Source organism: Ammospiza nelsoni, chromosome 1 (assembly GCF_027579445.1).
Source record: "Ammospiza nelsoni isolate bAmmNel1 chromosome 1, bAmmNel1.pri, whole genome shotgun sequence".
NCBI classification, from domain to species: domain Eukaryota; kingdom Metazoa; phylum Chordata; class Aves; order Passeriformes; family Passerellidae; genus Ammospiza; species Ammospiza nelsoni.
In genome coordinates this window covers 92,805,887-92,833,856 of record NC_080633.1, presented here as the reverse complement: position 1 = coordinate 92,833,856, position 27,970 = coordinate 92,805,887, and the positions used below count along the sequence as shown (strand labels likewise).

The 27,970-nt window shown below is 38.5% G+C and overlaps 1 protein-coding gene across 2 annotated transcripts; it reads left to right on the top strand.

The window, feature by feature from the left end:
• On the top strand, window positions 1-27,949 carry LOC132070773 (uncharacterized). Of its 2 annotated transcripts, XM_059467810.1 has the most exons (15): window positions 1-303; window positions 1,235-1,303; window positions 6,220-6,253; window positions 13,124-13,174; window positions 14,991-15,068; window positions 17,876-18,012; window positions 18,559-18,678; window positions 19,217-19,247; window positions 21,159-21,180; window positions 21,700-21,724; window positions 22,579-22,617; window positions 23,689-23,790; window positions 24,871-24,976; window positions 25,385-26,284; window positions 27,063-27,949. In XM_059467810.1, exons 1-15 carry the CDS (start codon window positions 229-231, stop codon window positions 27,116-27,118), a joined length of 1,845 nt encoding a protein of 614 aa, XP_059323793.1. In that variant the 5' UTR covers window positions 1-228; the 3' UTR covers window positions 27,119-27,949. The 2 variants fall into 2 exon arrangements, with proteins under 2 accessions (XP_059323793.1, XP_059323802.1); XM_059467819.1 differs by lacking the exon at window positions 6,220-6,253.
• The last annotated feature ends 21 nt before the right edge of the window (window positions 27,950-27,970 follow it).

Genomic DNA, 27,970 nt, shown 5'->3' with positions numbered 1-27,970 from the left:
AGGTGGGCGTGAGCTCCCGGATGCTGTGGGGCAGCGCCGGTGCTGGAAGATGTGCACTGACCCACAGAATGAAACAATAGCGCTCAAATAGCCAAATAATAAATAATAACCCAGCTCGTCCGCCCGAGGCGTGCCCCCCGCCCCCACCTGGTCGCTGTAAAACACTGTGTGAACAAGAGTTGGTTTTATTTTATTTTTTTTTTTAATTTTTTTTCCCGGCCGCGCAGGATGAGCGCCGTGCCTGAGGAAGTTAAGGCAGAAGATGGCAAAGCGGAGCCCGAGAAGAAGCTCTTTTACTGCGATGTGAGTGGGTGTCTCTGGGGGGTTTTCAGCCCGGGCAGGCTCTGGGGGCAGGCTCTGGGAGCCGGGCCTGGCAGCCAGAGGGGCTCTGACGTGGGGGGAATAGCGGGGCCGGTGCCTGGGAGAGCCGGGCTCGGTGAGTTCTGGCTGTTCTTGGGCAGTCACGGGTACAGTGAGTGGGTCTCACTCGCTGCCTTTCCAACCTCGGCTGGGTGTCTCTGATGGGCGGCCGCAAAGGCTCCTTTATCTCTAAAAGCTGCAGCTCCGGCTCAGAGCGCGTTAAATTTGTCAGTCCTGCAGTGGTTTTGTAGCTCTGTATATTATTTCTAGCTTATTCAAGTTCTGCGGCAGTACGTAAAGGAAAGACCATACTAGCATGCATTGCTTTTATAAAAGCTAAAGATAATAAGACATATTTGTACGTCTGTATCGTCCTCTCTTAATTATTGCAATGGTATATGCGTGTCTGTGGATGTTAATGAAATGCATGTGTCTTCCTCCATTGTTTTTCTGCTCCCTTCACGTAGCTGTGAATGAACAATGAACGAAGCTGCAGTTATCCCAGGGCGTAATTTTGCCTCTGTTCCTTTCGAGTTTCTGCACGGCCATCCCTTTTTGCTGGCTTTCCAGCTTGGAGAACTTTAGAAAACTAAGAATTCAGAAAGTGCTGGTAGCAGAGAAGGGCTTGTACAGCCTTTTCACCACCTGATTTATTTAAACACTTAAGTATTGTTTGAACAGGTCTGCATACTATTTCTGGACATTTTAGTGGTAAGCTGCTCTCCTAAAAGTCATGCAAACTGTTTGAGCCAGAGAAGACCTTGAGAATTACACGATTGCTCTGTAGGAACGGATGTATTTCATATTTATAATTCACCAAGGGCAGAATGTTCGTAGCATAACTGAAGATGTGCTTTCAATTTTTCTCTTTCAGGTTTGTAAAATTTACTGTATGTGCGCCATAAGTCTTCAGTCACACTACCGTGGTGCGAAGCATAGGAGGGTAAACTTTTTCCATTTTTAATGTATATGCAGATTTAATCTTAATTCGGGACTTCTGTAAATTCTGTACTTCATTTCACACGGCTTCAAGTGCTTGTCTAACTTATTGGTAGATTTGTAACAGTAACTTGCTTGAAATATTCCAAGAAAAAGATAAGGTGGGAATCTCTCAACTCTGCTTCGTGCAGCATGTAACTTGAAACATCAGCCGTACCTGAAGGTAAATGTGTGCTAATGGTGAAATTAACATTTGAATGACACGAGAGCCGCCAGTGGTGAAAGAATTCAGCTTTGTGTTTTAGGATGCACTTAGTAAACTAAGTACTGTTCTGTCTTCCGAGTCTAGATAACTCACCTGTACTTTGAATAAAATGAGCTTCCTCTTTACTTTGATAGTAACACCAGTCCTGATTTCCTGAAGGAGTTACATGGACTTAACTATCAAGTCTGACACTTGTGTTGCTTTGAAGCATCATAAACCAGCAGCTCCCTGGTTTAAGCACAAAACAGACAAAGGCATTAAATAATTAGGCACCGTTCCGTGAAGGTGTATTTAGAGATGAGGCTTTTACAAATGCTGAGTGACCGAACCTTTGGCTGTTGATTGGCTGACGATTGTTCAAAATTCCACAACATTCTCAGTCTGTAAAGGTGAGACATAACTCAGTAGTCTGTACTCCTTTGCTGCCATCAGATTGTGTTGTTGTGGCACTGCAGAGCCTGCTCTGATGTTTTCTTAATATAATGGCACTTTATTCTACCTGGAGCAATAGTTACTAACAGATAAACTGCCTTTTTCAAGTGATGGTGTGCCTTTTTTTTTTTTTTTTTTTTTTTGGGAATGAGGGCATCTCCCCATCTCTTTGTTATTGAGACAGATTAATAGTATTCTGTTACCTATTTGCTGGTCAATTTAATAGCATTGATTCTTATTTGAATCAGTGGCTCTAGTCTCTCCAACCCCTCTTCTATCTCCACAGGATTGAGTCTTCTTACTTCTCATTTATCAAGTAGAAGTGTATGGTTGTATTTTGCATGTCCTACCAAATGTTCCTGCTGATGTAAAGAATTCCTTTGATTTTGTGGTTGTTTCTTTTTTTTTTTCCTTTAGCTAACCCTCTTAGCAATCTAATTATTGCTGGTTTTCCCTTCAAAAGTAGGAAACCCAGCATTTATTTTCTTAGAAAATCTGCATATAGTTTTCCTTCTGTTTCACACTTGGATGTATGCTGGGCTAAATCTCCCAGTTTCTTGTGTCAGTGAAGTCTTTGAGCTGGGAGCAAACAGGAGTAGGACAGGTTGAAAACTGGATTTTTATTGGGTGTGGAGTCATGGTCAGTCACACAGCTGCATTGCCGTAGGAGTAGCTCTCCAAGCTCATATAATCATTCTTTTCAGTTATCTCCAATTTCTTTCTTTAAATGATGAAATCTGTTGTGTGCTTTGGTGGAAAAAGATGAGAACTCATAAGTTGATTTCAGGGTTTTGTACCACTAGGTTTGGAATAGCTATAAAAGTCCTGAGCCTATGCTTCCACTGAATACAGAGTAGGTGTAGATAGTGAATAGCTCTTAGACTGGAGGAGTTCCTGTTCAAAATAATAGCAAAGGATGTCCTGAGAACACAACAAAATGAAGAGAAGGTAGTAGTTCTTTTCCTAAACCATAGTACTAGCCTGACCAATCCATCAGCCATTTTTTATGACTTCAGTCAGATTGCCTTTTTTATATCGGTTTCTCATTTGCTTTTAAAATGACATTGTTAAAGATACTGTGCTTGTCTGCTGCTGGAAGGTGTTCCAGAATGCAGGAAAAAGCCCTTTGGCAGAAGGACAGTCATTAAGAAACAAATGTAAACATGTGATACATATATGAAATTGGCCTGTGTTTCCTATAGCTGTTCAGAGTAAAATGTGTTCTTTTGAATAGCTGCAGTAGTAAAGCTTGGCTGTCTGACAGATTTGTGAGAATACTTCACTTGACCTTCAGTGTACATGGCTATTTTATCTCTTTTTTTTTTTTTCTTTTTTTCCACCTGGATAGTCTGGTTAATCTGGATTTTGAATAGGTGCATAAGATACTTATTTAGGTTGTTTCTGCATACCTTTGTTTTACCTCCAATTTTTTCTAGTGCTGTTAGTTCATAAGGCCAGAGCCTTGTCAAAGGGTGCTGATGGCCCAAGGATTGTGTGGCTGGGGTGATCACAGTACAAGGCTGTGTGTACCTTGTGCATGGAGTGCTGTGTGACCTTTGCATTGTAGCACAATGGTGGGGTCCTGTGGCTTCATTGCACAGCAGCTACTAATGGGATGGGAAGTTGTAGAAAGTGCATTAGCCAAAATATTCATAGTTGTGTGTATGATTTATGGCTCTGAAAATTGGAGTTGGTTGGTATTGGATACTTTGAAAAAAAGTTCAATTTTAGTTTTAGCCATTATAGTAAAATGTTTAGGAAACAACCATTATATTAGTTTACTAATGCTTTTAATTTAGCTAAGCCCGTGAGAGTAGTGGGTGATATCATGCATGAAAGATGGGTTTGTTTGGCCTTCTTGATTTTTTCCACAGCTGAGGAGAAATCTAGGTTTTTTGGGACAATGGTCCCCAAATCAATTACACCTATGGTGTACATACCTGGAATATGGTGGTACATGATATAATTTATTCTGATTTTGTAAGTATGCTTTAGTTTTATAGCTCAGTTTGCTAGGGAGATCCTAGAGTGGAACACCTTTTTTCCATGTGTTTTGATCAGCCCTTTGCAGGTATGGCATCAGCCGAATAGCACTGCTTATTTTGTGAGCTGTGTTTGGAACACAGATGAAGATTTGTTCTGATTCCATCAAAGATTCAAGTTTCCTTGCCCCCCTTCAAGTCTAGAGTTAGGTAAAAATGCCTGCCATGTCCTACAGGCTCTTCAGAAAGAAATAATGTTCAAATCTGTGAAGAGAGCTTTTAGCCTTTGTTTTCATCATTTCAGTGTTCTCATTTCTTGTCTCTCACCCCTGATTGTTGCACATCAGAACCTGCGGTTGAAATACCTGATGTGCAGGCAACTTTTCTGTCCTTTTTGTGGCAGTAAAATCAACCATTGCTGTTTAAACATTTCAGTCATGCATATTTGTGTTGATACTTGGAATGCTAATGTAGCTAGTTACAGGAAAATTACCTTGCTGTTGGATTGTCTATATTTGGTCCCAAAAAGCATGCCATTGTGTTCTGCAGCATATCTTCTGTTAGTTCTGTTTCTCCACAGAGAAACTTCAGTTGTGAAGATTACTTTTGAGGGGAAAAGCCAAGCAGAAGACAAAACCCCAGAACTTGATTTGTTTATTATGAGTGTGAAGTATTAGAATAAGCAGAATTTCCATGCATATCCTTGTATATCTGACTGATATATTTAAAGATGGGGTATGTTTAAGAAAAACTAAATTATGTTCATATAATACTTAACTATGCAATTGAAACTGTTCTGTTAAATAACCTGTGAACTTAATTGTGTAGGCAACTACCTTATGCAGTAGCTCATACAGACTGCCATGTGCCCAGAAGGTTTGAACCCTTAAAACCAGTAGTTTTTGAGTTTTGGCTTCTCAAAGTTAGACACTTTGCCAAAAGTTACTCTAACTTTTCACAGTCATAGCTCAAAAACAGCTGTTACAATCCCTGAACCAGAACAGAGAATAAGTTTCTCACCTAATGTGTGAGAATCTTAGTTCCTGATCCAGTAGCAGGGATCACAAGTAAAACAGACCCTTTAGCTTCAGTTGTGAAACTGCATTTTTGATATTAACAAAAGCAGTAAACCAGGTGCAGTCAAAGGTGATTGTCTGAAAATAGTCAGGAGGAAATTCTCTTTAAACAGCAGCTCACAGTTGCTAATGTTTTCTGTACTTGTCTGAAAACTTGGTATTAGCAGCTGTTTGTTGTAAAACTGGAGAATGAGTAACAAAAGCACTTGGAACATCATAACTGTGAGGAACACTGTGTCTGTATTAAGCTTATGAAATCCTGTTGAATTTATACAAAACCATCCACTGCCTGTGGCAATACCAGGACTTGGGTCACTTCCTTATTTTATAGCTGCCACGAAAGTACAGCTACTTGGCTTCTCAGACAATTAACTGTTTTATCAATCTTGCTTCCTGTTGAATTGCCACACCCATGTCCAGCATCTCTTCCATGCCACTGAGTATTGAAAATACAGCACTTAACTCCATGGACTGCTCTGGACAGACAGCTGCTGTAGTGGTAGAATGATCACACTATTGTTTTATTCTTGTAAATGACAAGTTTGTATTTACTTGCCAGAAAATTGTCAAAATGAGTCAGGAATGCTTAGCTATTAAATGGAAATTTAACTTCTTTTCTTTAGATTCTGCCAAAAAGCAATCATCTGTTCTGGATTCAGCCAGTGAAAGACACTTTTCCTGTTCTTCATGATATGAATGATCTTTCCTGAGATTTGGCTAGCCTTAAGGTTTAACCAAATCCACTCAAAAAATGGTGGGGGAGCTGCTTTCAGTTAGTTTTTCCTTTTGGCGTAAGATTTTTTTTGTTGTTGTTGGAGCTACGCCTTCTGAAAACTTAGGAGTTGTAGTCATACTTTAGGTTTTCCTGGCATCGTTCAGATGTGTTTCAAGCCATAATCATCCCTTAAAACTTCACTAAATAACAGGATTTTCTTGAAAGTAACCTTGTGTTAACTGTAAGTACAACTCTGTCGGTACTTCCAGCTTTTGCAGACAATCATAAAGGCTGTAATTTTTCCTGTTTGACAATGGAAATTTTGGCCTGTAATGAAATTCGTCTGCAAAGGCTTCTCTGGAAGTGCTGGATTTTTCCTTCAAATGATGCAGCACATTAATTTATTTTTCTTATTCTATTTTGGGATGACTTGCATCTTCATAATTAAAGCAAGAGAAAGCCATGAGACGCAGGAATCTCTATTGTAAGTATAATACTTTTTTCTTCCAGCCTCCTAGGATAGATATTGTTTGGGGATTTACTGTTTTGTTGCTTTTCTAATATTCAGGTATTTGCATTTGCCAATTTATGTCTCTAACTGTGTTTCTCTTTATATGCTGAACATTCTTCTGAGATTTGTCTAGTGAACTGCTGACAAGGAATTGTTTTAGAGTATGAAACCTTACTTATGCCTTTTCACATACAAATATTTATGCATCTGTCTAGTGGAGGGATGTATAGTCAGTGTTTTAGTTTCTCACCTTCTCAGGCTAAACTGTCTCCTACTTGTCTGTCAGCTTGATGCACTCACTGCTGAGTTTCAGGCAGAATGCTGAGAAGCTAAATCAGCAGGCTGACACAGCACTGTTGCAGATGCAGCTCTACCCGTGCTGAAGCTGCTTGGCTGCATCACAGGAATGTTCTGCCTCTATTGTAATGGACTTGGAGGAGCAAAGATGTATTCAAGGTGAATTCAGTTGTTGGGGTGTCTTTTCCCCAGAAACTGAGAATGTGAATCCAGACTGTCATATGTCAATGAAAGTAGAAGTTGTGGTGAAAGGTTGGAAAAGTGATATATACTAGGTTGGAAAAGTGATATATACTTTGCTCACAGTGGAAATGAAAATCTTCTTGTAAAGCTACTTATGATGACATACAGGAAGCAGAGGTATAAGCAGATGTGGGAATACTGATAAAAATCAATGAGATTATTAAAAACCAAATGGTTATAGTCAGTCACACAAGAAACAAGCGTTTCACTTCTACTTTATCTTCTTAGCCTGTTCTCCGAAGAAGCAAGGCTTACATTCCACCTTTATCATCTATTCCCCAGTGTCTTTTGAACCTCTCAGCCTTTTTGAACCAAGGTGATCAGAGGTGCCTGAAGACACACATCTGCACAGGGAAGAGTGACAGTGTCATTCCTGTACTGAGGGAAGTGCTGCCGGCTGAGCTCACCACTTGCTGCAACCTGAAGAATCAACAAGCAAGAAAGATCTGGGAAAATGCTGGTCAGAGCCCTTTCCTAAGAGACTGAGCTTCATTAGCTGCTCTCAGGGTTTTGTGCTGATGAGGGAATTGGTGCAAGACATGTCATTCAAGTGTGAGAACAGTCATGAGATTTTGCCTCAGTCACCTGTGACTGCTGTATGGTAACGGAGCTCTCTTACAGAATTTGAGGAGTTGTGGAAACTTCCAAGTCTTCTCAATGTCCAGTGGATTCAAGTGCCACAAAATTGCATTTACACCTCAGCAACAAGAACAGATTTGTGTGGCTCTGGTCAAGGGCTTTTAGTGGAAGACACTTTCTACAGATTTCTTTGAATTTTGTGTCAGAAATGATCATTAAAAGTAATACTTGTTAAGTGAAGAGGTTCTTTCTTCAAGATTGTAAAATCTGGTTTTGGAGGAATAATGTATGGGATGCATGTGGCAGAAAGTGACTTGAATAAGAGGACAGAAGTTGTGGCAGCAAGGCTGTGAAAAGAGTGGTGCAGTGCAGGAACCTGTTGCAAATACCTATGGTTTTAGAATACAGTGCTGTATGTACTACAGTCTCTGTGTTCCATGGAGAATTAAGAATTAATCCAAAGGTTAAGAATGTGTGCATGCTACAAGTACTGTATCTTTGGAAATGTCATGACTTGGAATCTTTCAACTGGGATGTGTCCTGCAGAACAAGAAGTCAAAATATCTAATTAATGAAGTGAAGAATTTAGAAGCTTTGGTAAGCAAGTTAGCTGTGACCTCTGGAGGAGTCTCAACATCACAGGGTACTACTACATGTCAGAAGCATTGCAAGATACGTTTTTATCCAGAAAGTTTTCTGCCTCAGGAATAATTTTGAAGCTATCAGAAACTTACTTCTAATAAAAAAATATTATTAATACTATTGATGTCTCCTTTATTCTGCTGTCTATTGCATTTTGCTTCACTGAAGATCAAGTTGTGGGAGGTCAATTTGCAAGCCACTGGTGGAGTTTATTTGTCCAAAGAGGCTGAAATTTGGTCTGATGAAATTTATTTGTATGTTTCAGTTCTGCTGCTTTAGATGTTTTTGCAAGTAGAAAAGCTTTTTTCTTAAGTAACTTTTCAGAGGTGTTGGGAACTATAATGCTGAATTATGTAGTCAATATGTGTGTAGAACTTCTTGAACTCTCCCATGGACATATTACCAATTATATAAACAATTCTCCTTCAAGGTCCAGCAGATCCAGTAAATTCATTGTGCTCTGTCACTGATACAAAAGTATAATGATGAATTTATCTAGCCTTTATTTTTTCATTTTAAATACTTGGGTTTTTTTTAACTGTTTGTAGACCTCTGAGGTAAGCGTGAACAAAAATTGTTAAATTTAGTAGTGAAGTTTTGTGAATGCACATGGAAAGTATGGATTTTTTAAATTAGGTGCACTATGTAAGGTTTGAACCTAATTTAATTTCAGTATATAAATTATTGAGATGCTTTTGTTCTTGTTGCTGGATCTGCAATCTTGTTCTAATGTTCATGATATCAAATGTTCTAGTGAGATTGAAATTTGACAGCATGTTCATAGACCTGGAGTTCAAAGAGCCAGGAAAAAAATGATGTGAAAGTGAAGGATGAGTTTTCTTGGAAATAATTCAGGATGATACCTGACAAGTACCTGAAATGTACACTGTCTAAAAAGGAAAAGGTACTTCAGAGGATGAAGCTTGACATATTTAGAATGTTTTACACCAATATCTGCATTTTCTTCTTTGCTGCAGAATTAAAAAAAGTTCTTTTGTCAGTAGGGAGAGCACCTCCCTTGTAAAACAAACACCTGCCATTTGTAAACCAAAATTTAAAAAGACACAGTATTTACATTCTGGGTATTTCCAAATGGGATATGCCATACATCCTTTCTGAACCCACCAAAAGTTCCTTGATAATCCAGAAGTGGTGAGTGTATGTAACCTGTGTGACTGTACAACCATGTTGACTTCAAAGTCAATTAAGTGAGGAAATGCATCTGATTCCAGGTGTTTGTTTTTGGAGGAGTTCTACTTCCTATAAGAAAGGTGACTTTCTTCATCACATTACTGTGTGTTTCCATATGGCAAAACTATCCACAAGCTATTTTTGTGGTAATGACAAAATTTGATATATTGGGTTGGTTTGGCTTGGGTTTTTTTTTTTCCCTTCAGCAGTTCAAAGAAAAGCAACATAATGGAAGGTGTGGAAATAGAAGATGCTGAAGTTCCGAGACTTTACTAAGAGTGTTAAATCAAAGCACAGCTGAGTACATGAGTTTCAGTCATGTGATTCCTTTGTACAGTCATGTAATTGGACAGATGGAATACTTCTTTCAGCCCTTTTTTAAGGCAGTTGCCCATGTGTTCAGAGATTAGGAGTGGAGGGGAATGAACATGGCTTTTTTTTTTTTCTTGGGGTCTATTGGCCAAAATAGTAAAGTTTTGAAAGCTTTTTGCTTTGAGCAAGAGGCACTAAATGATGGGGCAAAGCCAGTATACACATAGGCAAACATTTACTGGGCAGTAGCAAAATGCAGTGGTTTACTATGTTAGCTCAGGCAAGAGGCATAATACAGAGTATGAGCTCTGTTAAAGCCCTTTATGGACAAAGGGCTTAATGGTGAAATGAATATGGCACAGAGGAGTGGATTAATGAATTTATTTGTACAGCCTGTGGAATTTTTCTTGCATTACAGTATGATGCAGAGGAAGCTTGTCCTGCTCTTTATAGCAATACAAATGGAAAATGTAATAAGGGATGTTGTATGTTTTAGCTGCTGGATCTACTAATCTGTATCTATACCCTTCAACTTAAAACCTGTAAATTCCACCATGAGTAAAGAAAGCTTCATTATGGTTGCTCTGTAAAACATGGAGTCGAGGAGAGAATTCCAGTTTGAAGATAAGCTGCAGTTGCTAAACAGCATTGAAGACAAGTTCTTTCTCCAGTGAAGGCACAGATGTGGTGGATTCTGCCTTGTGTTCACCAATGATAAACTTAGCAGTATCCTGATCAGCATTTCAGCTTAATATGTTAAGAAATTGATATGTTTTAACATGTCCCTCCATGCTCAGAGTCTGTTAAACATGAATAAGGATGTGTTTTTTGGATGTATATCTACTGCTGAGTCTTAAAGGAGAAGCCTGGAAATTCTATTCTGACTTACAGACTAGAAGAGAAAATGTTTCAGAAGCCATAATAATAGAAGTATAAGGTGGAACATTATTTCAACACCCTTACTACTTTTGTCTTGGGGATTTCCTTAACATGGTGGAATCTGGCGTCTTTGTTTCCCCTTTACACTCAAAAGGGAATCTGGTGCTGAGCTTGGGACATCCTTGTTGCTGCTGAGTAGCTGAATTGACAGTATCTGAAACTGCCCTTTGGTTTTGAAACATGGCTGTTACATTTCTGACAGTCATTAGGAATGTGTGTACATTACAAATACATAAACAGATGTTTCTTTGTTCTCCACCTTTTATGTATTCAGTGCTCAGTAATTGAATATTGAAAGGGTTTTTTGGGGAGTTGCTTTTGTTGGGTTTTTTTGTTTGTTCATGTGCATAGCTAGTATTTGGAACATAGTTCTTACTAAATAAAATTATCAGGTGGAAGAGATTTCCTGAGACTGATTAGGTGATTTCCTAACTTCCTGATTGAAGCAAAACTACAACCAGTGCTGGATCATCACTTTCTTGCTGAATCCTTGAAGATATTGACAGGCAGAGAGTCTTCTACATGTGTTTAATATCAGTCTGCAGTTGCTCCTCTGTTCAAAGAGGAATTTTTTGCTAATATCTAATCTTTGTACCTGAAGCAGCTATTCCTGGCTGCTACTTTTTAGTGCTTCTGTCAGGTTCCCACAGGGCTGGACATTTTGTAGCTGCTTTTCAGGTATCCATGCTATTATGTCTCCTCTTCATCTCCACCTGTCTAAACAAGTCCAGCTCCCAAGCCTGTTCTCATAAATTATTTGCCATTTTGCTGGGGCCCGCTCTACATCCCCCTTGAACTGAACAGAAGTGGTAGTAGTCATCCTTACAGGTCCCAGATAATGGGGGATAAGATATTCTGCAGTGACTGCCTGTGCAGTTTCTGTGTTCCCAAGGTCCCACTCAGCTGAAGCTGTGGTTTCAGTTGTATCCCCTAAATTACTGTTGCCTGTGAATTTTCTGATGGTGTTTTATGAATGTCAACATCTGTAACCTGGCTGGGGATGCATCCCTGGGCATTGTGGGCCCTGGAATTTGCTCTTTGGGGGATTCTGCTGCTTACTGGAGACCAGGAGGCTGCTTTGTTGATTGTTTCCCTTTGAGCCTGGCAAACCAGCTGATTTTCAGCTCATTGATCAGTCTGGCATGCTTTAGAGAACATACTATTTTGGTTTGGCTTTGAGATGCTTAAGAAATATATTATTGATAGCATTACAAAGCCACGTGGCTAGTAAGTGTGAATTAAATGTTAGCCTGGGAACATGCTGCTGCTGAATGGGAGAGTCTTCAAGATCAAAACTGCTTTGTTAAAGATTTGTGGGCAGCAATGATCTTTACTTAATGCTTTTTCTTTTTTGTAGTTAAATAAAATTCAGTCCCCCACTCTGCTACCTTTGGTGATAGCAGCAGCTATCACAACTTGATTTTTAGCTTGACTATATTTGTAAACTCTAACCACGTTAAGGCAGAATGTGCTGAGAACTGCTTCTGGTGCAATTCTCTGTAAATTCACTTTGTTCCTAGAAGTAAACTAAACAAAGGACTTTTTCACATAAGCCTATTTGTGTCATATAACATTTGGCCATGTCTGCACATGCTGGACCTGGAATCTTCGCTTGAGCTTCAGACACTAATTGAACAATTCTGACGTTAAGTAATTGTTCTAATTGGAAAATGCCTGGGGATCTTCTTGCCACCAGATACTTTGAAGCTTTTAACTGACAAATATGCGTAATTTATTTTAAGTAATCAAAGGAGATATGCTTTCCCATACCTCTTCCATTATGTTAATATTGGAGAGTTGTTTGCAAAATGTTTGTAATCTTGATTTTATTTGATTTACAGCTTTGATACCTATCTCTTAATTCCCGGTCTTATGCAGAAAGAGAAAAAAAAAATTATGTATGCAACATGTGTTTGCCATGACTGTAGAAAAGTGTATTACTTCAAAATTAGGAATTATGTGTGCAAATAATTAATAATTTAACTTTCACTTTTTCCGTCAAATGAGTATTAATGTATCACCTTATTTTAATCTTGATTGTTGTGACTTAGAAAACATTGACAACGTCATTAAAGCACTATGGTTTGTGTGTGTTTGTGGATTTGAGGGAGAGAAGGGCAAGGGAGGAGTTCCAACAGGAGTGTAAGTGCACACCTTAACATTCACTTTGAAGCTCTGAGTGGTTAGGAATAGATACAAGACCCCTGTGTAAAAGAAGATGTAGTTTAATGGCTATATTAATTTTGCCTGGGACTGTGTTTAGTCTCTGAATGTTTAGACCAGAAGATTTTGTTGGATATCTGGAACACAGATTGATTGTTGAGCATGATATTGAATAGTTAAAATAATTACAATAAGTATCCAATATGAAAAGCACTTAAAAGTCAAATAAGCATTGAATATTCTGGTTTCTGTCACATTTGTGTATTTGGTATTTTGTGTTGTTGGAGAAGGGGAGTGGAATGGGAGACTTAGAGCAATGAAGTTAAAAAAGAAAACTACCAAGATGGAATACTGAACCTATATGAAACTGCAAAATGAAGATAATTGTTCAATTCTGTAATATGTGTCAATGATCTACTAAGTACTTAATAAAAGCAAATGTGAAGAAGTAATCTGACTGTCAAACTCTTATCCTAGGTTCTTCAGCTCTAATCCAAGTTCCGATGAAATACCGAGTGCTCAGACGAGGTACCTGAATATAAATGATGCCTTTTTCTGATGCAACCATTGGGACCATTGCTTTTCTTCTGTGCACTGGTTAATTTATGTAAAAAAAAGATCTTAGGAGAATAAGAAGTTACAAGTATTTTTATGGAAAAAGTTACAAACTTGAGACATAGTTTCTGTCTTCATGATTATCTGACAATATCAAAATGAATCTAGCTAGTATTTTTTTAGTTGGTGAAGTTTTCAATAAAAAAAATTGCAGCATGCTCAGAGTACAGTGAAAATATGTCAAACCAAAAGCATATAAACCAAGAACAGCATGGGTTGCTTGCTATTAAGGTGATAACAAAAGTATTTAGTTGTGTGTTAGGAAACAAGAAGAAAATGGCTGTTACCTTGACCAGACCTATAACTTTTTTCTGCATGCATCTTTCCGTATTAAGTCCAAAAGATCATGTGCCATTCTCTGTCAGCTTGGGAATAACCAGCTCACACTGAGCTGCTGCACAGGCACACAAATTCATGCATTTAAGTGTTGATGAAACTCTGTCTGTGGAGATGAATTACTGGGCACCAGCTTGTTACATGTTGACTCTATCACATGCTACTGCTGCATGTCACCTCAGGTGATAAAAAACCCCACCAAAACATAGATTTTAAGAAGACTGAACTTTTGGTGAAAGTAGGCCATGTTGTTGCTGTGGTAGGAGGTGTCCCACGAGGTATTTTGTAGCACTGTTATTTGCAAGAGGTTTTTCATCTAAATGGTGCAACTTAGTGAAGTTTTTGTTTGTGTTCAGTTCTGGAGTTTGACTTGATAGTAGCACAGGCATATTTCTAATGGCATGAATATTTAAGGATGAATATGAAATTACCTCTTCTTGTCAAGTTTTTTGGGTTTTTTTAGCCATAACCTGCCATCCTAGTGGGAAAGAATACAGTAACAGTTCCATGCTTGTGATATTTCTACTTGTTTGCTCTGATTTGAAGAAACTAGCAATGTTAATTACTCTTGCATAATTCATTGGTCAGTTATATGTAATTAGGTAGATGAATTCTAGTTCTGCACTTTTTTTTTTTCAGATTAAAAATATGGTTTTTAACACTTCATCATGGTCTTTTATAATGCCCAACATTTGAATACACTTAATGTCTCCTTGAGATTGTTATGCAGGTTGTTTTAGCTGAACTCTGCTGGTGTTCTAAGCTGAGCAGGAATGCTTTAGAAGTGTTTTAGGCAGAGCAAAAAGCAGGCTACTAAAACTCAGTGAGGAGCAAGATAGAGCCCTGATTGAAATGCTGCTTGTTCAGGAATACACTGAGTGTGTCTGTGCAGCCTTTGGGCTGCCCAGAGCTCAAAAGGTATTTGCTGTATTAGTGAAAATTGTGGTTTTTGTTAGCCTTAAGGCAGTGTAACTCGAACTTCAGACTCCAAACAAACAGTCCCAGAATGCTGCATGAGTGTTAGGCTTTTGATGGGAGGAGGAGGTTGATGGCTTTTCTTTTGTTTCATGAGAACTGACACAGTCTGGGACATGCTAGACATGTGAACTTCATATCTTTCCTCAGTAAACTGAATTGTGTTAGAAGTCTTGTTTTGCTTATTTGCTTCTTTTCTTAGAGACATTAGATCCTTGTGTATAAAATTGTTATGGAAGAGAAAGTGTTGGACTTTTTCTCTGGGGGACTGAGGTCTTGCCTGTTTTCCTTATGCATTTCAGAGTGCAAATGAATGTTGTCACCATTCATCTCCCATTAGAAACTTCTTTAATATCATAGACATTATGTGTAAACTATATAATGTGTAATGTCTCTTTATGTGTATTTTTTACTTCAGTGAAGAGATCATTCACAGGGTACATAACCTGTCTGAAGGATTTTGTGAATGATCCCAGAAGAGAAGAACCTCTAGTTGGTATGGTTTTTTGTTCTATAAATTGCATGACTTTGAATTTACCAAATGACTTTATTTTGAAATAAAAGGTGGGATTTTAGTTACTGTTTCATTTTCTGTAAATGTATTTAATAGCTTACCTATCTCATAGCATTTTAAATTTAGTTTAATGCACTGGGTATTATAAAGGCCTCCTTAACTGTTAACTTGCTCCTGAAGGAGCCATTTAAGTAAAGAGGCTTTTTCTGAATCACAGAATGGTTGGGATTGGGAGGGGCCTATGCTGATCTTAACCCCTGCTCAAGTCCCAGAGGAGGTTGTCTGGGACCATGTCAAATGGCTTTTGAAAATCTCCAGGGTGAAAAACTACAATCTCTCAGGGAAATCTGTTCTAGTGCTCAGTCACCCGCACAGTCAGAATGGGTTTCCTGATCTTCAGACAGTATCTCCTGCTTCACTTGTGCTGTTGCCTCTTGTCCTGGCACTGGGCACCACTGAAAACAGCTCCCTCTTTGGACCTTCATCTCAAGTATTTATACACAGTGATGAGATTTCCTCTTGAGGCTGAACAGTTCCAGCTTTCCCAGCCTTTTCTCATAGGAGAGATGCTCTAGTACCGTTGTAATTTTCATGGCCCTTCATATACCCATGTCTCTTGTGCTGTGCAGTCCAGAACTTGACACAGCATTCCAGGAATGGCTCTACTGGTGCTGAGAGGAGCCTGCTGTGAGCACTCCTCCTTGTGCAGCCCAGGATACTGTCAGCCTTTGCTGGCTCATCTTCAGCTTGCTGTCCACTGGGCCCTTTCCTGCCAGTGTTCTTCTGGCTAGCCAGCCCCCAGCATGCCCTGGTGCTTGTTCTTCTCTGATGCAGGACTTGGCACTTGCCCTTGTTGATCTGCCTGAGCTTCCTGTCAGCCCAGCTCCAGGCACTCAGGGTTCCTCTGGGTGGCAGCACAACCCTCTGGTGTATCTGCATCCCTCCCAGTTATGTGTCATCATCAGCCTTGCTGAGGTTGTGCTCTGCATCATCATCCAGATCATTAATGAAGGTTTTGAGCAGGACTGGACCCAGTACTGACCCCTGGGGTGCACTGCTACCTTCTGGCCTCCAACTGGACCTCATGCCACTGGTGACTTGTCATCAGTCATGGTTCTTTGTGGCTTTCCATTTGGTAGGATATACAGATATTTCTACTCTGTGAGATATTTTTCCTCACTGGCCTTGGCTGTACTGGAAGTAGTGAGATTAATTTTAATGCTTTCTTTCTAACTGCTAGGTTAGAAACCCTTGGGAGAGTAGCAAGGCTGCTTGTCAGTGGCTTTAGTGTTCCAAGTGTGTCATGGTGGCCTAGAGAAATAGGTTCTCTGATGAAGGCCTAAGTAGCAAATTTCCTAGTATTAGCAGAAAATTTCTCTGTTTAGTGCATTGTCTCCACCTAATAAATTCCTAGGCTTTTTAACATGAATACTTTACTATAAGCATATGTAATAGAAAACACTTCAGTTGCAAGAACAGTTTCAGTTCATTTGTTGATAATTTATTTTCAGAGTTAAGATTTAGCAGTATGATAATTTAGCAGGTTTGAGATGGAGTTGAATTTTTCATAGCAGCCTGTATGTTTTGGATTTGTGCCTGAAGTAGTTTTGATGACACCCCAGTGGTTTTTCCTGTTGCTGAGCAGTGCACCTGCATCAAGACTGTTTTGTCATTCTGGGCTCTCACCCTTGAATAAGCTGGGGGTGGGCAAGAGACTGGGAGGTGGCACATCCAGGGCAGTTGACCCAAACTGGCACAAAGGATATTCTGTACCATGAGATGTTATGCTCAGTAATCACAGTTGAGGTAAAGAAAGAAGAAGGGGGGAAGCAGGGTTTAACTTCCAAGGTGGCTGTTCAGAGACTGTGGGTGGGTATTGGTCTGCCTGTGGGGCAGTGAGCGATGGGTTTTTGCATGTTAGTTGGTTTTGGGGGTTTTTTACCCCTCTTTCATTAACTTATTAAACTGTCTTTAAGTCCCTGAGTTTTGTTGCTTTTGTTCTTCCTGTGTTCTCCCCACCCTGCTGAGGGGTGTGGATGTGAGTGAGCAAGCAGCTATGTGGTTCTTGGCTGCTGGCTGGGACCAACCCATGAAAATACAGAGTACTGGAAATTATGACATAAGGGAACAGCTGCAGGATTTTCCTATTTGTTTTAAACTGCTTTTAAATTTATTATGTTCAAGCTTTTCAGAACAAAACTTTTCATGCTAGGTAAGAAGCCTCAAACTTGAAGGTTTCTGAACACTTAAAAGGAACTGTCTCAGTAATTTCTAGGAAAAATGAAGAATATTCCCATTTTCATTCTTGTGATCCTTAAAAGTTTATGGAACATTTCCAGATTGTGAAAGATTCAGTTTTGTGAAGTGATTAATGTCTTTCCTACATCTGCTTTTACTCAGATACTGTCCAAATTATCTTTGACTTAGGTATTTTAAATGCAGGTTTTAAATCTAGACATTTGTAGGGCATTTCCTATTCTCATTCTCTTTCTTAGTTTCTTGAAAAAATATCGCAGACAGGAGTAAAGATGCATTAAATATTTTTGGTGGGCTTTGAAATCTGCCATAGATGGTGTATTTCTTTTCAGAATAAGATATTGGAAAGAGATAAATTTAGCTGGTTGGGTAATAAGTCCATAGAAGTGTTGAAGGGATCCTGAAGAGTGTCAAATTCTGAAAATGGAATAATTTCACATATTAATTTTGAATTTGATGAGCAGCATTGTAAAGAGTACATTTGTTTCAGTAGTCTGTAGTAAAATAGAGATATTTGTAACTTGCTTTTACAGGTTTAGAACATGTGGTTGAAGTCAGATTTGAAGGAAGAAGAGAGCCACGTTACGAGTGCAGGCTGTGTGGGTGCAATTCAGAGGTGGCACCTATGATAGAACATCTTAGTGGATATAAACACAGAAGAGAATACATTGTGAGTAATTTTGATGCATTTTGATCAAAATATCATTATGATGCGCCCCTTTTTTTTCCTAAATAATTAGATAATTTGAAGTTTAAACCCCCATATAATAAATTGCCAGTATAGCTGACTCTCTGTGGGTCAGGCCAACATGAGGAGCTCTGATGATATGGGCTGTTGAGGCAGTGCAGTCCAGGGCTGCCTGTCTGTTTCAGCTCCAATATCTGTTCCTAAGTGTTTAGATTGCTTTCAGGATCAGGTTCCAAAAACTATGGGATTCTTTTTTATTCCCCAGCATGTCCATAGCATTGCTGGATTTGGTACAGGGGGTGTTTCCTTCTGGTAGCAAGCTTTGCATGGTATCCATTTTTTGTTTTGGAGACTACTTTAGTAACTTTAAAATTTGAGTAGATACGTTGCAGAGAAGAAATTAGTTCATAATATTCAAATCAATGTTTACCAGTCTTTTGGAAGCTTGTCCAGAAGGTGAAATGTGTAAATTTTTTAATACTGTGATATATTTTGATATTAACCTTTTCAAGCTGGTTTTGTTTACAGTCTAAAGAATTTCCAGATAAAATAAAGAAAAAAACAAAAGATACAAAAGAATGCAAAGTCTCGTTTTTCAGACGAATAGCAGGAGAGCTGGAGAAGAGTGAAGGATTAAAAATGTATAAGGTAATGGGAAGTAAATGTAAAATTTTTCTTCATGTGTCTTTTATCAGTGCATTTATGTTTAATAGAGTAAATTTAAAAAGTACTGCAGGCAAAGCCTCTTAAATTTTCTGTGTGTTTCTAGGAAGTGTAATAGTGGGTTGAACTAAGGCTTTCCTTTAGGTTGCCCTGAAAGATCCAGGGAAAAGAACATTAGTATTAAAATTAATCTGAAAAAAGCCAAAGCTTTATATTTTTAAGGTTTTAGATGTTTTAAATTGAAAATTGTTCAGTCTGAATTCAGTGATTCAGAAATTTTATTACTTTAACTTCAATAATTTTTAATTTTTGCAACTTAAATTTTTTCAAATGTAAGCAATTTTCTTCTCAAATTTCACTTATATTTACAGAAGTCTATATCTGTGTGTGAGGAATTTAATTCAATTTAATTATGTTAGCATAAATAAAAGTACTTGTTCCTTTCCTAAAGGCAGTTGCAGTAGATACTGTTGTTATGAAATTTTAGTCAGAAAGTCTAATATGAACCTTTTTATATTTTTAGACGGAAGGTTACATAAGACCAGCTACCTCATGTAAGTGTGTGAATTTCTTGAATAGTAGGTTTGATGTAATTGATATTTGGCCTAATTTGACTTACTGGTTGTACTCAAAGGGTTTGACTGATGTAAAATATTCAGCTTGTAACACCACAAAATGTTTTTAGAGATTTTTCTGGTTTTTGTGATTTTGAATTGATGAAAGAAGGAGATTGCCAGACTTCCAGTCTTCCTTAGATTTTTTTAACTTCTTGGTTCCGGAAGTATTTATAACAACTGCAGTAATTTGCTCATCAAGGAAAGTAAAAAAGTATGGAAAAGTGGTACTTGATGGCTTTCTCTGAATAAGCTGATAAAGTCTTCTCCACCTCATTTACATCATCAGAAGACTTATGCTAAATCACTGGTGAAAGTGGAAATTACCATTCTTTAGCAAATCCATTGGAACAAGTGATGGAAACCAAACCCACAAACATAAACTCAGCATCTTCCCTCATACAGTATGGCTGAGTTACATCTTTTGTTACTGTAGGTGTGCTATAGATCCTTAATGATGCCAGTCTGGAGGAATACCTCCTTGCTGCCTTTTGACCCTCGTGTTAATATCAGAAGGAAGGTGGGTTTGATTGAAGTGGGTGAAGGTTTCAAAGATCTACGGAATTGGTCAGCGTGAGTCCCGCTGTAGGAGCCTGCCACAGCAGTACTGTTTTCTTTTTCTTCTTCTTTTTATTGGTCATTGGTGGCTTCTGTGGCTTGTACTTTTGAATGTTGGTGTGCAAAACAAGGTGACAAAAGTCTTTGATCTCTGTGTCTCTTGTGAAGAAGAGGGAGTGTGACCTGATAATTAGCTGAGTAATTGTCAGTTCAGAGTCAACTGACATCAGTCAGGTCAGCAGACTTCTGTAGAAGTGGAAGACACGGTCAAATATCAATCTAGAACATGAAAAAGAGTGATCCCACCCAGTCCTACAGGATATGAAACTGAAAAAATGGACAAGAGGGAAGTTACCTGCGAAAGTGTTGTGCCTTTCAGTATAAAGGTTTGCTCTGGTTAGAAAGTGAATTCCAAAAAACCCTTCTGGTTATTTAGAAGAAAATTGTGGTTACTGGGTTAGCAGCAGTAAGTAACTTTAGACTAGATCACATTGGCAGATGTCAAAACTCTTTTCTGACAGTGAGGGTGAGTTTGGGGATATAGTTAAGAAAGGCTGCTAGTACACAGGTATGAGTGATGAAATGGACATCAACAGCTCCATCAGCATGTGTTAACTGTGTCAATGGGAACTGGTTAACATGGTAACACCAGGCTTTTGGCCTTGTCTTGTAGGGCCAAAGGTGTCACTTGTGCAGAGAATTATTACATGTCCTGTTGCTTATCCTGGAACACAATGCTTAAGAAGTGAGAAGTTATGTACCCTGCAGTAGCTGGTTCTCTGAAGCATAGGTACTGTTTTAGACTGCCTTGTTTTGCAGAGCTTTCCCTGTCTCCCTCCTCATGCTTATACACTAATAGAGGTGAGATGATCACACATTCCAACCCCTGTAACTTCTTGTTAGAAACTTAGCTATTGTATGTACAGCTTTTAGGTTCACTGGTGTTTACGTGGAAAAAACCCACATGCAGACCTTGTAACTTTTTTTCATGGAGGAGACAGGCCCACCTCAGTTTATTCCATACAGCCTTCTTGTGTGGGGTTCAGGTGCCTGAGCACAGGTGCTGTAGGGTACCCTGCAGAGCCTTCAGGGCACAGGTCTCCCACAGACTTTCAGCAAGGATGCCTGCTGGTTTCTGAGATGGGTGTGTGTGCCATTTGCTGCTGAATCCTGCCCTTTGCAGAAACCACAGCCACTTCACAGCCAGTAACTGTTCTATTTGTGTAATGCTTCTGTTGCAGAAGTACAGTGCAAACCTTGTGATGTTGCTAATAATTCTTTTTTATTTTCTAGCCCCATTGAAGAAGAAATCAAGGTGAGAGTACTACCTGCACAGGAGAATCAAAACAGAAATTTTTAACCTGTTTTTCTGTAGCAAACATATGACATATTGGAAAATATTTTATATTGTCTTTCCAGTGTACTTCGCTTCTGTAAATTGTTCCTTTTTGTCTGTGAGGAAGTAGCAGCTATGGCTTTTGAAATACTGCACTCAGAAAGTAATTGCAATTAAAATTTCAAGCTGCTTCCATTCTATGTGGGATATCATTGACTGTTGTATAAACAGCTGTTTATATAGGAAGAAAAAGCCCAACTCACCATTATTATCATGTCCTTTAGCTAATTTGTAAAGAAGTTCATCTGCACTGCTGGTCTCTCTGAGAGTCACTCAGAATAAGGACCTTTACAGCATATTTAAAACACTGTTATTTCTTAGAGAGATATCCAGTATTGGTAAGTGATAAAAATTTGGAAACTGAAATATTTTGAGTAAACTTAGTGTTTTAGTAATTTTTAGAATGCATCTTAATACTGTAATTTTTTTTCTTTTAAGGTGGGAAGATGATTATAAGCAAGAGGTATGTAGAGGCAGTAACTCCACACAGGGGTTCACATACCCACAAGTTCTCATTTTGTAGCAGTTTCTTTATGCTTGTTTTTATTTTTTTTCTGGAAAATGTTTATTCTTTGGCTTCATTTAGTATTTTATTAATATTCTTGGAGAAGCAATTGACCTAATGAGTCAGAGTTTTGTGTTTATCACAGCAGAGGGGAAGAGAATACAGTACATTCACCTTAGCTCTCATAAATCCTGTTCAGAGCCACTGAGAGTCTTAGAGCCAGTGTTCCCAGGCCAGGTCTCCCAGCCTGTGCTGCAGTCTCTCCTTCCCTGTTTTGTCTCTCTTCAGATCAAGACTATTCTATACTGAAAGTTTGTTTTAAATCTTAAGATGCATCTAAAGATTTACAATCCCTTTTTCTAACTCGAAGGTAAAATTCAAAATTATTTCACTTGATTAGCTCTGGAGACAAACACTGAGAATGCCTTGTTTTTATCTTAGTGGCAGAGTTGGTTGTGTGGCTGGTCAGATATTATGCTAAATGCAGCTGAGCACTTGACTTTTTAAAATATGATTTTGTTCCTGAGTGAGGAAAGGCTGGGGAAGATAGCTTCTGTAGGTGTGTGGTTTAGATGTGAAATGTGTTCTTCCTGGTATTGGAAGGAAAGCAGTCGTGTTTGTGTAGCTGCTAACAAACTGATACTGAGGATCTAACATTACGTTTATGGCTCTGACCTAAAATTATCTTTTCTTTGTGTTGACTTTTGTTGTTGGATAAAAGATTAAAATATCTTGTTCTGTACAAGATGATGCAACAACTGCTGTAAAATTCAGTCTTTTATTTTTTTTTTCCTTAATTTTCAATCCCACAGAATGATCCTGTTCGGAAACAGAAAGCTCTGGAGTTCTTGGTATGTATGTAAAATAATTATGATGAGAGTTGGGATGTTTCACCAGTACAATGCAATGAATATTGTTTGAAAGAGCCTCTGATTACTGATCAAACACATTTGACTGCAACATTAATTTCTATTTTAGTGGACTCTGCCCTCAAAAGTTAGTGCAGCTGTAGCTTAGCTCAAAGCAATTGGCTGGATTAGATGTGGCTCTCCCCTTTGCTGAGGAGGAGGAGCCACCCTGACAAACAGTGTTAATTAGCAGCACTGATGGTGATTAAGTGCTGCTGGCTCCCCATATCTAATGGGATTGTTGGTAATGCTCAGCAAGAGGAGCCAGTCTGGTCTGGCCGCCAGAGACAGCACAGCTGCTGGTCTTGGAGTGATTGGGGAAAGTTTATCAGTTCTGTTGCTGTTGACAGTGGCATAGTAAACCTCGTTTTGTCTTTTGGGTTTATGAAAATATCTGACTTTTACTCTGTGAAAGTAATATCCTGTGCCCAAGGCAATTGGAAGGTTTCATTTGAGTTCCAGTTGTGTTTACACACCAAAATCAGAAGTAGAATGTTTTGAGATGAGTGCTTCATGTCTTCCACACTGTGTTTACTTGTGACTTCTGAAAGAGAGAAAAAAAGCAAGTCTTAAAAACTTGATAGTTAATTGACTTTTATGTAACAGGAATCACAGCTATTCCTTACAAAAGACTCCCTATGTTCTTTTAACTTACTGTAATCACTTATAAATTCATTTACTTAGTAATCAGCCTGAAGCTTATTTTTTATTCAATTTTCTACACAGATAATATAAATTTAGGACTTGTGCCGTTCTCTGTCTGCAACAAAATTTTTAGGAACTTGACAGTACAGGAGTGGCACAGAAATCCAAGTTTATGTTTTACCTTTTATCAGGCCATAATTCTGCTCCCAATTTTATTTTTTGATATTTTTGTATACATTTATCATATACGCCATATGTTAACCAATAGTATAAATTTGGTTATACAAAAATCAAAGTATAACTTTGATCTATTTGCATATTTGACCCTTTGGCATCCTAATGACCCATTCTAACCCTGTTTTTCGACAGGAGACTTTTCACATCACCTCAGACTCAGAAGCAACACTCGTTGTTCGCATTACACAGGAACTCATGGAGGCTTTGAAGGCCTTTTGTGAAAAGAAAGCAGCAGTAAGTAACTTAATCTTGTCCAGAATTGGGAGGAAAGGGGTGGTTAAACTCACTGTATTAACACCCTGCCAACCTGTAGCAGTTCAGGCATGGTCAAAATCTCCAGTTAAATGTACTTCAATTTTCTTCTTTTACAATTTTTAAGTAACAAAGATATTAATTACATAGCACATTTCTCTTAGTATTCCATCATCATGTATCTGTTTTGGCTTTTTTTGTATGTGTGTTCTATTCTGGGCGACATTTTGCTTCTCAGTGACAGGTTGTCATTCTTTTTGTGGTGGTCCCTTGCTTGTTAGCTTTTGTTCTAAGATCATTGAGGCTTTAAGTGTCACCCAAATGTGCCACTTTTTTCTTTTGTGGTCCTGTGGGTAGGCCTGTCTTTCTCATAACTTGTAGCTTTGCTCTCAGTTGGGAGTTTTAATCTGTTAAGATTAAGGTAGGCAAGATGTTCTTGACTGTCTGTTGGTCCTTACAAGCCTCCATAGCTTCTTTGCAAAGCGGTTGACTACCCATGGAAAAAGAAATCTGAAGAAGGACCAGAATCTGTGAAGGAATTATTAATAACTCTGGCAGCTACTGGTTCACAAAATTCAGGATTTATTTTTTTCTGAAAGCTGTTTCAGACTGTTTTCTCAATTCTATATTCCATGTCAGGTCAGCTGCAGTAACTATCTCTGTGCAAATGCTGCCACCAGCACCAGTTAAATGTTGTTTCTGTTGCTTCATCTCTCAGCTGGGCTTTCCATTCTGCATTCCCCAGATGGAGGCAGGATTTGCATATGCAGCAGTTTTATATTTTAGCCAGGTGATGATAAGAGAGATGAGGCAATAAATTTGAAACAGGAGACATTGTCTTCACCAGAGACCTCCTTCTGTTCTCCAGGAAAGTATCTCTTCAAATAACACTGGAAAATAGTGGTGCAATGTGGTAACAACACACCCCTCACATGGACTTTGCTATCACTTAAAATTGTACTTTGCTAACTTTCTATGGGAAATTTGTTGCTTTTTAGAATTTGTAAAGTTCTTAAATTCTTGCATTTGCAAACAGGCATTCTGACCTTTTGCTTTACCTAGGATAACTACACCAACAGTTTAGGCCCACTGGTGACAGTACCTCAAGATGAATTTCCAGAAAGGCAAAGCATCCCAGAACACTATGGGCCAGATGTAGAATACAAAGGTAGTTTATTTTTTTTCTTACTAGTTTGTTTACTCTGGAGCCTGTGCAGATTGTGAAAATTTACTTTTATGGCCAGCCAGTGTACTTCTTAGCTGGTGTCCTGTGTGTCTGTGCCCTCTGAGTCAGTTCAGGATATAATTTTCTGGAGCTTTAATGATTTAACTGTCTGAAAACATCCCTGTCTCACTGAACAGTGTTATAGCAGTTAAGGTCATGGAAATTCAAGCAGTAACCCTTCCTGATCTATTTACTATTAGAATTTTTGGGTAAAAAATGCAAAAATCAGTTAAGACATGAAGGCAAGAAATGGGAGAAGAACAGAAGTACACATCATAAAATCTCAAAGTAGTTGTGTTTGCAGCTGGTATTTTAATATTTTGCTAACTTAAGTACCCTTTATTTATTCAGGAAGTTCTGACTGGAATCAAGGGTTTTTGTCTCAGTATGAAGAGTATTCTGAAGATGCTTCTTTTGCTCCTGCTCACCCCAACAGTTACCAAGCAGATGATGGATCATCCTCCTGTCATCTGACACCTGACAACTTTGCAAGTGTGTCTCTGCTCGGGGACTCTCCTGCTGTTGAGCCTGATATTCCTGCCAGTGGTGTCAGCCAATGGCTGAGAGAGCTCAGGAACTCCGTGCCCTCCATGAATTTGGCTCCTGGGGCCTCTTCATACCAGAGCTGCCCAGTGAAGGAGTACTCAGCAGAATACATATCCAGTGATGTGCAAGGAACTGAGCTCTGTGATAACAGACTCTCATTTGGCAGAGAAAATACAAAATGGAGCAATCAACAAGTGTGTACCAAAGCAGGGCATATAAGTGACCAAGAATTATCCTATTCCAATTATTCTGCCTCATATCCTCCATCTGGAAGATACTTTACAAATTATACTTCACAAAACTATTCCTCTTACAAGAACTATGAGTCTGTTAATAGTTGTACATCTTCTGCAATTTCTACTGTTTCAGGAAGAGGTGGATCCAGGTGGCACCAGGACACTAGGTGGAATGAGTGGAATGAGGACTATAGGTGTTACGAGGATTCTAGCTGGAAGCAAGAATCTAGGTGTCAAGAATTCAGGTATCAGAAATCAGCCTACCAGAGAGACTGGAGTTCACATCAGGACTCATTTTCTGGTGGTGGTTCATACCAAGATCACCAGCAGTTCAGAAGCTCAGAAGAGATGTTTGATGGAGCTGATGTTGGTCTTGCTCCCAACACTGTGAACAAACTCCTAGGGAAGGATGTGCCTACAATGACCAGGATGCTGAAGCAGTTGGCTCCCTATCACCCAGCGCTTCAAAGTAAGATGGTGATGAGTTTCCATCATGTGAAATGAGTTACTGTAACATAAGCAGGAGATTGCAGGTTGCAGAGATGGGGTGAGCTGTTCAGAGGAGTTCAGGGGAGTTGAGCTCATTTTGCTCACATCTGTATCAGCTGAAGAAAGGCATTGTTGCTTCTCTGAGGATACTGTGCCTCTTGGCAACTAGATGGAGCAGTGAGTGGGAGGAGGTTTCGATAGTGCAAAAATTTCTGAATTGAAAGGTTTGTCCTTGGTCATGTTTCTAACTAGCAGTTTGTATTATGAGTTGTACTGGTGGATTTGCAATGGTGGGAGGGGAATGTATTAGCACAAAAAAAAAAAAAAACAAAACTGGAATGCATGCAGAACCAAGCCTGGATGGCATTATAATAGATAATCCAAATGAATCAAAAACCATTGGGATAACAAGAGAAACATTATCAAAGAGCTGGTTCATTAAGTGTCAATTTCTTTTTTCCAGTCACTGTAGAAATAGTCATTAATGTTGAGAATAGTGATACACTATTCAAAATGAGAGTTTCTCCTTTGGAAATAGATTATGAGAGGGACTTAAAGAGAAGTGGGCATATGCTACTGCATAGCTGTCATTGGGCATGAGTTTGGACAAATGCAAACTATGCTTCTGGTACTAGAATGAATTAATTAATTAGGTAGCTACTTAACAGTAAAACTTTCATATTCACATTCTCTATGTTGTGTTATGGAAATATTTTGAAATAGAAGTAACTCTAAATGTCTTTATTGCCCCTTTCCAGAAGTAAATATTCAGACATTCGTCAATGTGCTAATAGAAGCTAGAGAGAAAGATTAAGGAGCAACAGCTGAACTGGAAACAGATGAAGAGACTTGAGAATCTCCATCACTTGGCTTTCAGGAAAGAGACTGCATTTAACCGTGTTTGACTGACTTGGGAGAGGTAAAGGGAGGTAGGGTTTAAGTTTTTAACATGTGAAATATAGCTGGAACATGAACTCTGGAACATGAACTTGCACATAATGGGTGAACATACTATTTTGTTTAGGCTTTTTTGTAATGTATTTGTTATATCTTAGTATATTTCAGAAAAAAAGATCTTTTGTTATTTTTTGAAAATATGTTAAAATTACTCTGTCAGCAAAAAGCTAATAATCCTTTTAATACCCTTCTCAATTCAGAAGAGAAAGAAAGGTTTACTTTTATGCTACCTACTTAGGAAGAATATTAATTCAAAATACAGGTTTACTTTTCTTCACACAAATGTAAGGCCATTTCCATTAATTTGAGGCTTTATAATTAGCATATTTTTAGAAATTGATACACTACATTTCTGTTTAGACAAAGAAAGGAGAATGTCACAGCATAGGTATTCTCTCTATGTTAATGTGATATATGAGGAAAATGTAATCTCTACTAGAGGACTGGTATGTAACAGGGCATATCAGTTTGCAGAGTAAGAAATGGTGAGAAATACATGCAAATTTTTAAATAATGTTGTTCAAAATGAAATCATTATAAATTATCCTAAAAACTCATTTGGTAGATGGACCCAGGCTAAAATAAAAATTCTTGATTCTTTCTACTGGCAAAGCATATTAAGAAATAGTAGAACCCATAAGGCAATCAGATAAAATAACACGAAAAAATAAACAAAATGTTGTACTAACTGAGTAGTACTTACCAGTTC

What these genes read in the sequence shown, in the direction of transcription:
- LOC132070773 (XM_059467810.1), top strand. Translation starts at nt 229, where the DNA reads ATGAGCGCCGTGCCTGAGGAAGTTAAGGCAGAAGATGGCAAAGCGGAG. An exon ending in GAGACGCAGGAATCTCTATT is followed by an intron (nt 6,254 to 13,123) that starts GTAAGTATAATA and finishes CTCTTATCCTAG; the next exon opens with GTTCTTCAGCTCTAATCCAA. An exon ending in AAGAGAAGAACCTCTAGTTG is followed by an intron (nt 15,069 to 17,875) that starts GTATGGTTTTTT and finishes TTGCTTTTACAG; the next exon opens with GTTTAGAACATGTGGTTGAA.